The 14,194-nt window shown below is 44.8% G+C and overlaps 1 protein-coding gene across 1 annotated transcript in view; it reads right to left on the bottom strand.

The window, feature by feature from the left end:
* JAZF1 (JAZF zinc finger 1) overlaps nt 1-14,194 on the bottom strand; it is a 302,566-nt gene that overhangs the window by 32,916 nt on the left and 255,456 nt on the right. Inside the window, exon 3 of the mRNA XM_054563892.1 lies at nt 6,321-6,517. Coding sequence (XP_054419867.1) covers nt 6,321-6,517 — 197 coding nt within the window. The remainder of the gene's footprint in view (nt 1-6,320; nt 6,518-14,194) is intronic.

Here is a 14,194-nt window from a genome sequence, read left to right as displayed (position 1 = left end):
CTCCTCTGGAATTCACATTTGTCTTACAAGATCTAGACAGTGTCTGGGTGTGAGTATACAGCTTATAACCACACTTAACGGAACAGAGAGAATGATACCATGTGTATCTCTGTCTGGCCTTACTATCGATGCTGATAATTTAATCCATCTGTGCATATCATGTTCCTGGAGTGTCTGTCCTACACATGTATAACTTGCTTCTACTAAGAGATGTAAATTCTAATTTACAAGGATTAGGAAAAAAGTCTCCTGCTTTTCTGTGTCCTGACACCGGGCACAGTGCCTATAACAAAATAGATGCTCAATAAATTATGTCAAATGAAAAGCTGCCAGGTCTGGGTGCTGTGGAAACCAGCGGCCACTCCAGCTGGCAATCCCATGAACTTAGGCAAACTATCAACTTAAATGAATCTTCATTTCTTTGTCTTTAAAGTGGGGTTAACAATAATGCTGCCCCATGCCCCATTGGTGTTAATAAGGATCAAATGAGACTGTGAATGTGAATGTTTCTGTGCACGATAAAGTGCTATAATCTACGATCTATTATTATTATTACAAATCAGCATTGATTTAATTTGTTTCCATCAAGTCAAGAAAACATTTGGTTTGGGACACTCCTTATAAGCGGTATAGTTGCGAAAAAGCCACTGAAATACTATTCTGTTGTTGCCATCCTTGCTCTATCAATACTTTTAGTGGCAAGTGTTGATTAGAAATAAGCAGCCACCTACGATGATGGGGAAGGCAACTGAATTAGCCAGAAGACACTCAGGAAGAAGGATAAAACCTTTACAAGTCAATCAATAAAGAATACGAAAGAACAATGACTAGGACAAAGTAGAATATAAACAAACAAGCAAACAAACCTTAGGCCAGGAAAGGGTGTGTTAGGGACCCTGAACGTAACATAAGCCAGATAATACAGCAACTCCTGAAAACGGAAACATAAATCAAGGCCATTTTTTAAATAGGAAGGTTATAGGAATGTTTCTTAGGCATTATGCGGACATTCAATTCTTTAAGGCAGAACCTGCTAGAAATACCAAACCACAGCCTCAGGAATGCATAAGCAGGTCACAAAATTCAGTCAGGCTGAAATACTTTGCTTTGCTTTTCTCATTTTCCACCATTAAATAGAATAAGGTTTATCTCACTGTGATTTTTACTATTTCGTTCTCTTCTTTTGGGTGAGTGACAGGGAGGTATGTTATTTTAGACTTTTCCTTTTTCTCTTTGCCTTTATTAAGTCTACTTAAGTTTATTTTGCTTTCTAAAACTAAAGGTGTGGTGGGTGGGGAGAGTTCACTTCATCTCCATTCAGACAGAGCTTCTAAATGTTAAGCAAATTTCTGTCAGTTGTATACGTCTATATCACATAGTAATTTCCATCCTAAGGGAAAAATGGATTTTTAAAAATTATTTGCTCTATATCAGTAACTCCTGAAAATTTCAAAATCCTTTTAATTGAACAATTTATTACAAAAGCCATAAAAGAATGTTAAGGGTCTACTATAAGGTTCAGTAGCGAGGGGCACAGGAATATGAAGTGAAATAACACAATATAGAAAATTAAGTTATACATTAATAGAGACTTCACATTATTATAGGTGGCCTAAACAAGAAACCAAACCAAAAAAAAAAAAAAAAATTCCTTGGGTGCCTTTCTCTGGTTTAATACTTTAATTTTTTCCCCCTATGTCAGCCAAAATATATATACAAATATTTTCCAGGAGAGACTGTGAAATGCTATTATAACCAGAAATCCAGCCAGCTCGCTCCACGGCTTCTCCATTAAGACATAAGCGAGCATCTGCTTAGTCCCCTCAGACTCGTTTCCAGGCCTCAGCCAGTGGGCTCCAGCACCCTCTCTCCAGGCAAGGTGGAAATATGCTAACCCAAGCAAGAAAACACACAGCTACGACGACTAGACGGGTCGCGTTTTACAGCAGTGGCCTCCTAACTCTGGCTATAGGTGTGACTTAACCTGAGAGAACTTTTAAAAACTCCCAGTGTCAAAATCCTACGCAGCAACCAAATCAGTCTCAGGGTGGAGCCCAGGCAAAAGATTTAAAAAATTCTCTGGGTGATTTCTTTCTTTGGCCTGATAGACACTCTTTTAAGAGATTCAGTGGGCGAATACAGGGGCAGAAAAATAATTACTTTCTTAACTAAGCTATAGGCACTAGTAACTAAAACAATCATCTGGCAAAAGGCCTTTCTTATAGGATGACCTCACCGCCCCCCCCATGCCAATGAAATTAATCTGAAAGAAAGAAATGGAATAAATTCTCTTTTTTGGTGTGTGTGTGGGGGGGGGGGTGCTGGTGGGGGGTCAGAGTCATCCTGTCTGAATCTTCTAGTCCTATATGCTGAACAGTTGTTTTAGTTACAAAAGTAACACAGGCTCATTTTGGAAAGTAGGAAAAAAGAAAAGAATACCCATCTTCCTACCACATTAAGGTAACCACAGTTAACCTTTCCAGGTTAAAAAAGAAGAAGACTGGGATCATACTGCACATATAGTTTTATGACCTGATTAACGTGAAAACCCTTCCATGTCATTACATAGCGACCTATGACGTCGTTGTGCATGGCCGTGGAGCAATCCCTTGTTTGAAATGGCCATTATTTATTTATCAGAGATTGATTTTTGCTTTAGGTTTACTCACAGACACAATAAGAGCCATGGTCCCTTGAACTACAAACTAAGTAAGGTTAATCTGATAAATAGTAAATAAAAAGGTAGGAGCGCGGTATAATGGGAAAGGCAGGTGTCGGGGAGCCCTGATAGGTAGCGCTTGCTCATTCACTGGTATGAATACTCTCACCGTGGCCGATTTCAAGATAACCCTCAAACTGCGTTGCAAACCTGAATATTTAACAACGGGCCCTCTGGGGTCAGCTCCCACCCTTAACGAAAACCCTGACTGCACTGGTAAATTCTCCAGTTCTGATGTGCTATTTGTCGGAATAGTTTCTGTGAGCTGCAGTATCCTAAACGCACTGCTGTATTTGGGGTTTGCTGCCATCCAGTTAGTAACTGGGGAAGCTAGATGACTGAAGGTCTAGCAGCTTTTATAAAGGTATTAATGTGGAGAGCAAGCCTAAGTACACAGGGAAGACCACCTTATTTGAACAGGGAAACGTAGGGCTTTGTACAAGTTAACCATATTAAGCCAGCATTTCTTTAATTTCTATATGGGAATAATAACGTTGCCTCAGTGGGGCCGATGCTGGGATTCAAACAGCATCACACGGGAAGCACAGAGCAAGCGTAGGCAGCAAACACTCTGCCAGCGTGAGCTGCCCTCCCTCCTCGGTGGTCACGCTCTAGGTACTATGACTTGTAAAGGAGAAAGGCATGAACTGCTTCAACACTTTATATTCAGAGAATGTAATTATGTTTATCTTTAAATTCTGTATCTTTATGATTTAAATCAGAGGTTGGCAAACCCATGATCTGTGGGCCCAATCTGGCCTGTTTTTTTTTTTTTTTCCCAATAAAGCTTTATGAAAACTTCTAGTTTTAGTGGAACCCACCACGCCCATTTGCTCCTGTATCTCTGTAGCTGAAGCAGAGGGCCTGTGGCCTGCACAGCGCCAAGTATTGACTCTCCGGGCCTTTACAGAAACTTTGCTGACCCATGATTTTAACCATCTCAACTTTTGCTTAAGCGAATACTTTATATATATATAGATATCTATATCTATATCTATAGATATATATCTATATATATATGGGGGGGGAGAGAGAGAAAGAGAGAGAGAGAGGCTCCAAACAAAAAGAGGAAATGAAAAAGATGAGATGAGAAGATTCAAAAATCCATCTTGGTTCCAAGAATCCCGAAGAAACACCTGAAACTCTAGGATGAGACTGAGCTCTAATTCAGTCTCCTCAAGACTCAATTTTAAAGAATATTTTGCAAATGAAATTTTCTACAAGATGACTTACTCTGAACCAGGAAGGCACCTTGAACATGGAACTTGGAAGAGTTCATTTAGAAGGTAGAAACATGGATATTATTTATAACCTGGCAGTGAAAGTGACTGAAACCACATTAGTCAGGCAAAATAAGCTGATCTCTCTAACTACAGGTAAAATAACATTTCAACCATTGAAAAATGTACACAATCAAAATTGTCCAGGGTAGAGGTTTAAGAAACCATTTCCCCTGCTGATTTTTGATGTTTACATGGAACATTCTCCAAGCAGCAAATAACTTACCAATGATCTTGACACATTGAAAATGATACATCTTTACCACAACATAAATTAATCCTCTTAGTGGGAAATTGCTAAAATAGGCAAGGTGTCAGAAAGATTTCTTTACGTCTGAAGGAAAGGAAATGATTCCATTTCTTCCAAATGTTCTTACATGAAAAATAATAAACTCTCACTTCGTAACTGTCTTGATTTCCACGGGGTTCTAAGGCTCCCTGACTAATTGAGGTCGTCATGGTTATCTGGTGTTGGCCATGACTCAGTCAATATTAAGTCATGTGTAAAACACACCCAGGCACAAAGCTGCCCCCATAATTCATATTCCGTGTGAATAAATATTCATAGAAGTACTCAGAGAAGAGGATCATGGGATTACATTATGATAGCATTCCTTAGATTCACACAGTAAATGTTACAGGAAGGTGCTGGAGAGCAAACTGTCACAGAAGAAAACACAAGGGAAACAGGGGGGCCTCTCTAAGGAAACAGGCAAATGCCTGACACAAATGAAGCTACTCATCCTCTGCAGCAGAGTGACCCTGAGCTGCTCTTGAGAGACCCTGAAGACTCCGGCCCCCAGGCAGAGCAGGACGTTTACTGAATGCCGGGTGCTGACCTCTGCCGCCCCACTGAACTCCCACACAGAACCTAGGCCACAGGTGCTACTGGCAATCTGTAAAGGGAGAAGCTCAGGCCGGAAATCCGGTCCATCTGCCTGCTGCACCGGTCCCGTTTTCCAGGTGCCCAGTCCTGACAGAATACAGAATGCCTGTCAGCCATGAGTCCCCTGCGACGCGTCTAGAAAAAGAGGTCCCATGATCAGAGTCAACCAAGGTTGCGGAAATTCACTAAATTCTCTCCTTGGAAAATAACAACATATGTAACAAGGCCCTGCATCAAAGAAACCAGTTTACCTTTGGTCAACCCACCATTTCCCCAAACTCCTTAGGGAACCCCTTTTCCCCAACTGCTCCTCCTGTCCGGCGTTGCCAACTTGACTCCTACTCTTCTCTCAGGGGAGGCCTCTCCTGACTGGGCCAGACTTCTCTCTGGGGATGCTGCCAGCACGGAGCTCTTCCACAGAGCGCTTTGTCATGGTTACCACGGCATGCTTATTGGTGTATTTATGGGGTTAATGTCTGGCTATACTCCTACAGCAGAGAAGGAAAATGCATTCCCCGCTTCTCAGATGGGAAAATGGAGCGGGGCCCGTCCAGCCTTCTTTGGGCTGACTTGCCTCACTCCTGCCCCGAGGGGCAATGATGTGGCGGATCTCTGAGCTGGGAGAGGGGACGGGCCTGCTCAGCCGAGTCCGGGGTGCGCTCCGGCCTGCGTGCACCCTGGGGTAAGCCGAGAAGGGTAATTTGGGAACAAAGTTAAACCCAGGGAAGGCATACTAAAAAGCCTGATAGCTGTGAAGCCAAACCGCATTCTGCAGTTCAGCTTTCCACGCTACTCAGCTTGACTTTGCTCTTCACTTTTGACTGCTGCTTTATTTTTCAGTTGCTTCTGCTTCTGGGACGGGAGGACGGGAGCGTGCCTGCGGGCCCCTAGAAGGCCAGCACCTGGCTGTCTGCAGGGCAGGGACGAGGCCTCCTCTGGCTCGCTACGTAGCTCAGTGCCTGGCACTTAAGAGGCACTCTGAGTGTTTTTTAAAATAATCATTTTATTATGGAAAATATTTTAAAGCAGCAAAAATTGGGCAACTGGTATAATGAACCCCTGTGTACTCATCACGCAGCTTCAACAATAATCAGCACGTGGCCATCTCGTCTCATCCACTGCTCTACCCGACAGAAGCAAACCCAAGGCATCGCCTCACTCCACACGTCATAAACGGGAAGGGCTTGAGAAGTACGTATGAAACCACTGTCACATACAGATAATAACCAGTAATTCATGAATAGCTCTTCAAGAATAAGTAGACGAATGAATTGGCAAACCCTACCCGGCTCAGTGCAGGGTCCCACAGGTGGGTCTGCTCCATCGTCGGTCCCCGACCCCCATGACTGACTGACACACACACACACGCACACACGCACACACTCTCACTCCTCCGCAGCCCCCACTCTCAAGGCGGCAGGGCCAAGCCGCTCACCTGTTGGTGTGCTGCTGCGGAACGAAGAGGAGGGGGTGATGGGCGGGGTCACGGGGGGAGTAAGGCTTCCACTGCTGTGGCGAGGTGGCGTGGACACATTCCCTCGAGACACGGAGCTGGACAAGGTCAGCGAGAGCTTCGGCTGAATCTTCTTCTTTAGGGACTCCTGCTCTCGGCGGGCGGCATCTGTCATGAATCTGAAGGGACAAGGGCAGGTAAGTAACCGGGGCCACTGACAGAGCTGGAGGACTTATGACAATTATCCTGAGTTTGACAGAGGCTCCCTCCTGGGAAAGGGGTTTGTTCACAGGTCTGTCCCAGTCTCAAAACTCACAGCAGACTTGCCCTGGCCAACGTAGCTCAGTTGGTTGGGTGTCGTCCCACAGAGCGAAAGGTCGCCCGTTTGTTCCCGGTCAGAGCACCCGCCTCAGTTGCGGGCTCAGTCCCTGGCTGTGTCCCTCACTCCCATGGGTGCCTCTCCCCCTTTCTCCCGCTTCGCTCGCTAAAAATAAATACAATCTTAAAAAAAAAAACAACCAAACACACACACAACAAAACTCACAACAGAATCCCTTTTCCTACATGATGAAATAATCTTCAAGCTGGGTGTTTTAGGGTTCTCCAAATCCAGGCCTGTTTCTTCCCCAGGCAAACCCTCCTTGTGGAAACCTGCACGCAGGCAGATTCCAACTGTACCTGCTGCAGGCTGTCAGTTACAAGACCTCCCCTCTCTTGCAAGGCCCTCTTTCTTTTAACCCATAGAAAGCCCACCCATTCTCAAAGCTCCCCACCCACTCCCAGGTCGAGAGGGCTTCCTTTATAGGGAGGTTAACGTTATAGCCTCACTGAAAGCCCTGATTCTTTTTTGTACTACTCCGGATTCTCATATGCTTCTTTGGATTTTTTTATTTTTCTTGGTGGACTGAAGGGCTTGCCTCTGTAGCCAACAGCCAAAAGGAAAGGACTCAAGCCACAGCAGTCGTTGCTGGCACACTGCCAAGTCCAATGCAGCAAACCTTTACAGAATGACTGACTCGATCAGCCCGAGCAGGTTCGAGAAGGGACGAGAGCAGTTCAGGGAGGAAGACCACCACCAAGGACCTATTCATGTCGTGACCTTATTACTCGTAAAGGCAAGGGTGACTTTTCCTGATAGTCTCAACTTGGAGACTTCAAAGTTATTCTTTCAATACTTCTCTCTTACGTTAGTAATATTCTAGCTTTGTTCTTTCCTCACTGTATAATCTAACATTCCTTAAATTCATGTAATGGAAGAGTCAAAACAATCTATGACATCTCTCTTACCCAAAGAGCAAACATCTTTTTTGTGTTATTGGAAGGTAGGCTTTGTCAGGCGCGTTTTTGAAAACTGGGGGGGAAAGCCTAGCGAACTGTACGGAAGCGTTCAGGAGATAAGACGGGCACTTGGGCCGGCCGCCTAGGCTGAGAACAGAACGGAACTGTGCTCCCAAGTCCTGTCTGTACTCTGCCCTCCCATCAATCGTGTGCTGACTGTTTTAACACAGTCTTCATCCTAACAAACTCCAGGTCGCTTCAACATGCTGTTTCACTCAACCCATTTCACATACTTCCTACAAAATTCCTGAGCATTGGTCTTCATCACTCTGAACTTTGGGAAGTCAACAGATAGTTCTAATGCCTGGTAAAAGCTGAGAGCTGATCAAACACCCAATGAAACAGTATTACAATATTGTTACAGTGTCTTAGAGTGTCTGCTGTTACACTTGGAACATGAATTGCACATTTCTTGAATGGCTTTCTGCATTACAATCTAGATATATAAACTGAATTTTATATGTAGAACTGAACTGCAGTAAAAGCTATGTGCTTTGCCTTGAGCGCTTAGGTTTGGTGCTGCAAGATGGTGAAGTTTTAAAAAGAAGGGAACAATGCAGAACAGAATTGTTTGCACCTGGTAGCCAGGTACTTGTTTCTTTTCCGATGCAAAGCTGGCTCTACTGCTCTTAACACTGTTTTCCTCCTTCATAAACCTTTACTCAAAATATGGGCTCTCAGAGAAAAAAACGGGAACGAGTGCTTTCTTTCATTATTCTTCTAACTGGCTGGTGCTGAGTTTCTCAAATTGGGGTTAGCAGTGAGGGCAAATTCACAGGCTAAGTGTATGTTTCTTCCGTGAAGACCAACTGTTGTCAGCGTAGGTAGGTAAAGTTAGTGTTTCAAATAGTCAAATACAGAGAGGCTACAGGGTAGAATGAAAAATCTACAGCTTGCATTTTGGTTAAGAATACGGGACTCAGAGCAGGTCAGGGTTCAAGTCCCGGCTATATGACTCACTATGTGACTGAGGCAAGCTGAGAAACCTCTCGGAACAGTGGCTTTAGCTTCCGTAAAATGGAACTAATAATTGTAGGCAAAGGGTTGACATACATCTTTTCCCTTTCTGCAGGAGAATTTGCTCTTTGGTTAATTCTGGTTACCTGCTACGATAGCATGCCAGCTGTGATCATAGGCAGCACTCCTCATGATAAGACTGACCCTTGACTGGTAAATCACACCTAGATTGGGAAGAATGAGAAACCAGTACAAACGAATAGGAGGACAGAGCTTTGGGCCTCCTGAGGCTTGTACCTAGATCTTGTAACTAGACGTGTCCCGGTCGGGGGCGGGGAGTAAGCTGCGGAGTGCTGTGGGAGCTTTATCTCCTCTTACACCAGGGCAGCTCCCACCTGCCCGGCGACCTCTTGTCTCTGCACCTGAGCAGCCCGCCCTGCGCTGGCAAGGACTCCACGGAGGACCACACTGCCTGGCCCGCAAGCGGAGGCTCTGCCCACTCACTTTCCCTCAGAATAGACCCAGTTCCCACTGTGGCCCCTGTTCATTTTGTGAGTCTGACGGTTCGTGATCTAAGAGGAGTGCCCAGGCAACGGTCATGCCAACTTCAGACGGCTGTGGTGAGGATCCAGAGGGGTACAGTGCCTGTCATATAGGAAGTGGCTCAGAACCTGGAAGACGGTATCCTTATATAAAGCTTTATGATGTGGTTTCACCTACATATCCCCTTATCCAGCTCCGAGGTCCTCGAGGGCATGCTGAACGTTCCTGGCTCTGAAAGTGCCTGGCTCCTGCCTCATGTACAGAATGGACTGCCAATGGCTGACCAGGCATCAGCCCAGAGAGTCACATAAAGAGCCTTGTCAACGATGGCGGGGGAGGGGGGTTCTCCATGTCTTCCCTTGCTCTGGTTAAAAAGTATTAATAGCTCATGCTTTTTATTGTAAAATAAATACTCTCTACAGCACGGATACAAAACAGCAACTATAAACAAACACCACAATAATGCACACAAGCATCACCCACCTTCCCCTCCACTTGCATTTGGTCGGCTGTGGACGGCAATTTCTGCCTTGTATCTGCTAAGTGCTTTCTAGACATGAGAATGAGGCACCACATTAAAAGCGGTAAACATGAAGCTCAAAGTACTCTGCCAGCCTTTCTTCTCTCTTGGATTGGTGGTTATGAACTTGCAGCTACACTCATAAATCACGGTGACATTGCCCTACCGAGATCCAAGGCTGCACAGTTCACTGTTGGTGCCCCCACACAGGCACGGGCTATGAACGCCGAGGGGGCACTGGCTGAAATTCACCAGTTTCTCTCTGGTAACGCTGCACTGCCCTCTCCCTCTTGCACTTATAAACCAGGACTTTGCCTGCTTTTGGACACATTCAGTCCTAAAGTTTCAAAGCAATGCTCCATCAGCAGACGTTTTTGTCCAAAAATGGGCAGATTCTCAAAGGCAAGGAATCACTTGGAGAGACAAAGTCAAGGCTGTGATTACAGCCAAGAACTAAGACTCCAGTAACTTGCTCTGACCAGAAAACCAGATAAAACCACTGCCGTCTTCAAAGGCAGCTGCACTTGGACACATCCTTGAAAGAGCAAGCCCAGACCTTTCCATTGTCAGGATGGGGAACGTTCCCCCTGTGTCCCCCAGGCTGAGAGGGGGTTCAGGCTTGGGGAGCCACGCCGCCCTGTGGTCTAATGAGTTTTTTCAATGGATTGATGTGACTGGTCATCTTTTCTGAAGACCTGAGTAAACACAGCCAACAGGAGGTTTTAGAGCTGGAAGAAACCTGGATAAGAGAGATCACCTAGTCCAACCACCTCTTTTTCCCCTGGGATCTAAGGTGGAGCGAGCTGTTCTGGGTCACTTTGGCGGCATCGGAGAAATCCAGCCTCTGCCGGCTCGAGCACTCCTGCTCCGCCATGCGGCCACAGCTCAAAGAACCCTGCGCTTTCTGTTTTTTGCTTCGGAGTCATGGTTTTCAAAGTTGAAAGGGGTTAAGGAGTCAGGGCTTAGGGCCTGGGGAAATGCAGAGGGAATCCTCCTGGGGGTGTATGCGCTGGGGAGCAGGAGAGGGGCCTCGCCGTCCCCATGTCTGCCCGGTCCTGCTGTGAGGGGCTGCTGGGCTCCCGTGACGTGGGGAAGGCTGGCTGTGCCTGCCTCCCTGAATTCTTCCTGCTTTGCCACGGGAACTGTTCCCGCGTTGCAGTAGGGCCTGCGGGTGGGCTCGCGCTGGCTGGTGGGGGCCGAACCTTTTCAGAAATAGTGTGAACCCCCGTTATTCATAATTCAATAATATTCATTTAATTAAATGCACCCGTTAGTAAAATTAAATTATGTGAACTTGTAATTAAAATAAGTATTTTAAAGAAAAAGGTGCCCTGGCTGGTGTGGCTCAGTGGCTTGAGTGCCGGCCTGTGAACCAAGGGGTCACCTGCTTGATTCCTCGTCTATTGCGCACGCCTGGGTTGTGGGCCGGGTCCCCGGTCAGGGGCACGCGAGAGGCAACCACACATTGATGTTTTTCTTCCTTCTTTCTCTCCCCCTTCCCCTTTCTAAAAATAAATAAAATCTTGAAAACACAAAGGCAATAATACTCAAAACTTATTGGTTCTTAATTATTTTACTATCATCTATGTTATTGAGGTTATTCCTGTTAATATCATCTCTGTTTGGTAAAGTAACGGTGAACACCATATAATGGTGTTCTAGTGTTCCTCTCTTCCCAGCTCTGTTCAGTGACACTGTGTTGGTGACTGGAAAATGGCCGTGGTCGAAGTATTACACCATGAAAATGGGCAAATATTACAAATCAGGGCTTTTTCTCTCTCCATGAATTTGTTATAAAACATCCAGTAGTATTTTAACTTTGTAGTTATCTTTTTAATGAGGGGGAAAAAGCATTTGAACCAGGCTCCTTGTGTACTCACTAACGGAGTTAATCAGAGAAGGAATAAAAAAATGGATAAAGAAGGCTTCTTTTCTTTTTAAAAAATAGAAAATACATCTCATACTCGCCACTCAATTTGTAGGAAAAAAAGAAATTGCTAGAAATTTTGAATGTCTTGGTTTCCAGACCCAACTACGGTTGATTTTTCAGGGTATCTTCCTTCTAGTATTGCTTTTCCACGAATAGAGAAAACTAAACATTTCTTGAGAAAAAAAAAAAAACAACAAGCCGTCACCTGAGGGTTCATTCACTGTTGACTAACAGCCTGGAAACCTGCGGTCAGGCAAAGCCGTGTTTTCATTTTGAAACTGAGACTGCCGTAAGATTAATTTGAACTTTCCTACAAATCAGAAATGCCCAAGTTACTTTAATTTAATATGGTCATTTGTAGTAATATTTGTTATTGCTTGGGGAAGTACATATTCCTTAAGTAAATTTTCAAGACTCCGTTATAAATCTTTGAAATTCTTAGACCACAATGTTCATTCAGTCTGACACGTTAAACGTGGAAACATGAATATAACACCACAGGGGAAATGTCAAACTGCTGGTCCGGGGAGACCAGTTTCAACCACAAACTCAGGAAATTTATAGAAGTCATTGAAACCTGGGCAGAGACCCACTGCCACCTCACTCCACGGCCAAATACCTGAGCCTAAGTGTCCTGCTGGGGAAAAGCCACTTGGCTTTCGCTGGCTCTGGAGAACTCAGCGATGGAAGTGACCACTTGAAACTTGAGTCTCTCTCTCACAAAATGTGAAAAGAATCCAAACTCTGAGATGTGTGGTGTGGTTTGGTTGTTGTTATAAGACTCTGGAGAGGGTGTGCGATCCAGAGGCCTAAGCTGCGTGACAGGAGAAAGAAGCGGGTGGCCTCCGGAAGTCCCAACACTCTCTGTTTTGGCCCTGGGTTTTTCTACTTATTAAAACTGAGGAGTTTTGGGTTTATGGATATATGGAATATATCACCCCTAGGTTCCTTCCCACCTCCAACTCTCAATGAGTCCAACAACCATATCATGCAGTGTTTTCCAGACTTTTTTTTTTTTATTTTTAACCTCAATCTGTTATAAGAAATATCTCTCTACTGGGAGCCAGTACACACACACGTATGATTAGGTCTGCAATCTGCAATTTTGACATCTCCAAAGCTCTAAAACTGAAAAATGTTTAAATAAGTTTGGCAGTAAAACTCACAGGGAGACAAACCCTGATGTGAACGAACTACTTAAAAACTACTTTCAACTTTATATTGTATTTAGTGTGAATATTTATATGCCTCCCTGCACAAATGTTAATGCGTTTGATTACAGAGGACGACCTCAGACCCTCAGGGCATGCTATGTAGTATGAAGTAACTGCTCCATATTACCTTTCTGAAATCAGAAAAATTATGAATTACAAAACCTGCCTAGACAAAAAGATAAAAAATCTGTATGTAAACATCTAAAACAAAAATTTCATGAAACAATCATTACTATACGTAATATACACTGATATTTTTCTCTTCTCTTTCACTGTAACAAAGTCTCCTGGTCAGGACCACAACACTGATTTCTTGACTTACTAATATAGGGCATGGTCTACAGATTGGAAAATACAAGAGTAGCAGTTAAGGCGACGGTCTTATGTTCCCCAGCTGTGTGACCTTGGCCAAGTTACTTAACTTTTCTGTGCCCTAGCTTTGTCACTTGTAAATGGTGACAACAGCAGGGCCTATCTTACAGAGCTGTTGTGAAGGCTGAGTTGGTACATGCAAAGCCCTTGGAACAGGGCCTGGCACTTTATGCTTGACATACATCAGGTTCCTGGTACATAATGGATAAGAATAACATTTGTTCTTACCTTCACGACAGCAATTTGGTTACACCTGAGCTGAATCACTGAGTATTAGGGTAAATACTGCCGTCATGAGTTTGGCTGATTCTGAAAGCAAAGGCCCACCTTTCCTGGTTCTGTATGTATTTATCAGCTATCACTGTAATCATAGGTAAATTCGAGAAGGACACTATTGTAGCTAGAATACAGACAGAAGGTTCCGTGCCTAAGAGAAATGCTGGGGCATCATTAAACCCACACACCTCCTCTTCTTTCCTTCTCTGCCTTGATTCTTGAGGAGAACTGAATTGTGGAAGACCTTCCTAGCAGGACAGGCAACAGGCGATGGCCCACGCAGCCAGCTAACTAAAAAACATCTGTGTGTGCAGGGTAGGCCTGCCCCGGACCGGGGCAGTCACAGGCTGCACGAAGTTCTGATGTGGTCTACAACCAGACCTTCCATACGAAGCTTCACATCCGACGGCTCCATTTCAAGTTCAAAAGCTTTGTTCTGCTTTTTCAATGGCCCTTTGGGCATTGCCATTTCTCAGTGAAAACAAGTTTGTGAACCCCAGAATGCCTCTGAAGGAAGCTGCCAGGAGCTGGCAGGTACACCGCGAGAGTCCAAGCTCTCCCAGACCTGGTAACGCGCCACTCTAGAAATGACACTGCTGACTTGACAAGGACACAATCAGTCTTGCCAGGAAAGAGTCCATGACGTACTCTCTCCCGTACCTGATGGCTTCTTCTCTCCTCCGACCGCTACTATGAGCGGTCCAGG

This window comes from Pteronotus mesoamericanus, unplaced genomic scaffold (genome assembly GCF_021234165.1).
Source record: "Pteronotus mesoamericanus isolate MK-2021 breed Mesoamerican mustached bat unplaced genomic scaffold, CSHL_Meso_final scaffold_85, whole genome shotgun sequence".
Classification (NCBI taxonomy): Eukaryota; Metazoa; Chordata; class Mammalia; order Chiroptera; family Mormoopidae; genus Pteronotus; species Pteronotus mesoamericanus.
This window is presented reverse-complemented; position numbering and strand designations above follow the sequence as displayed.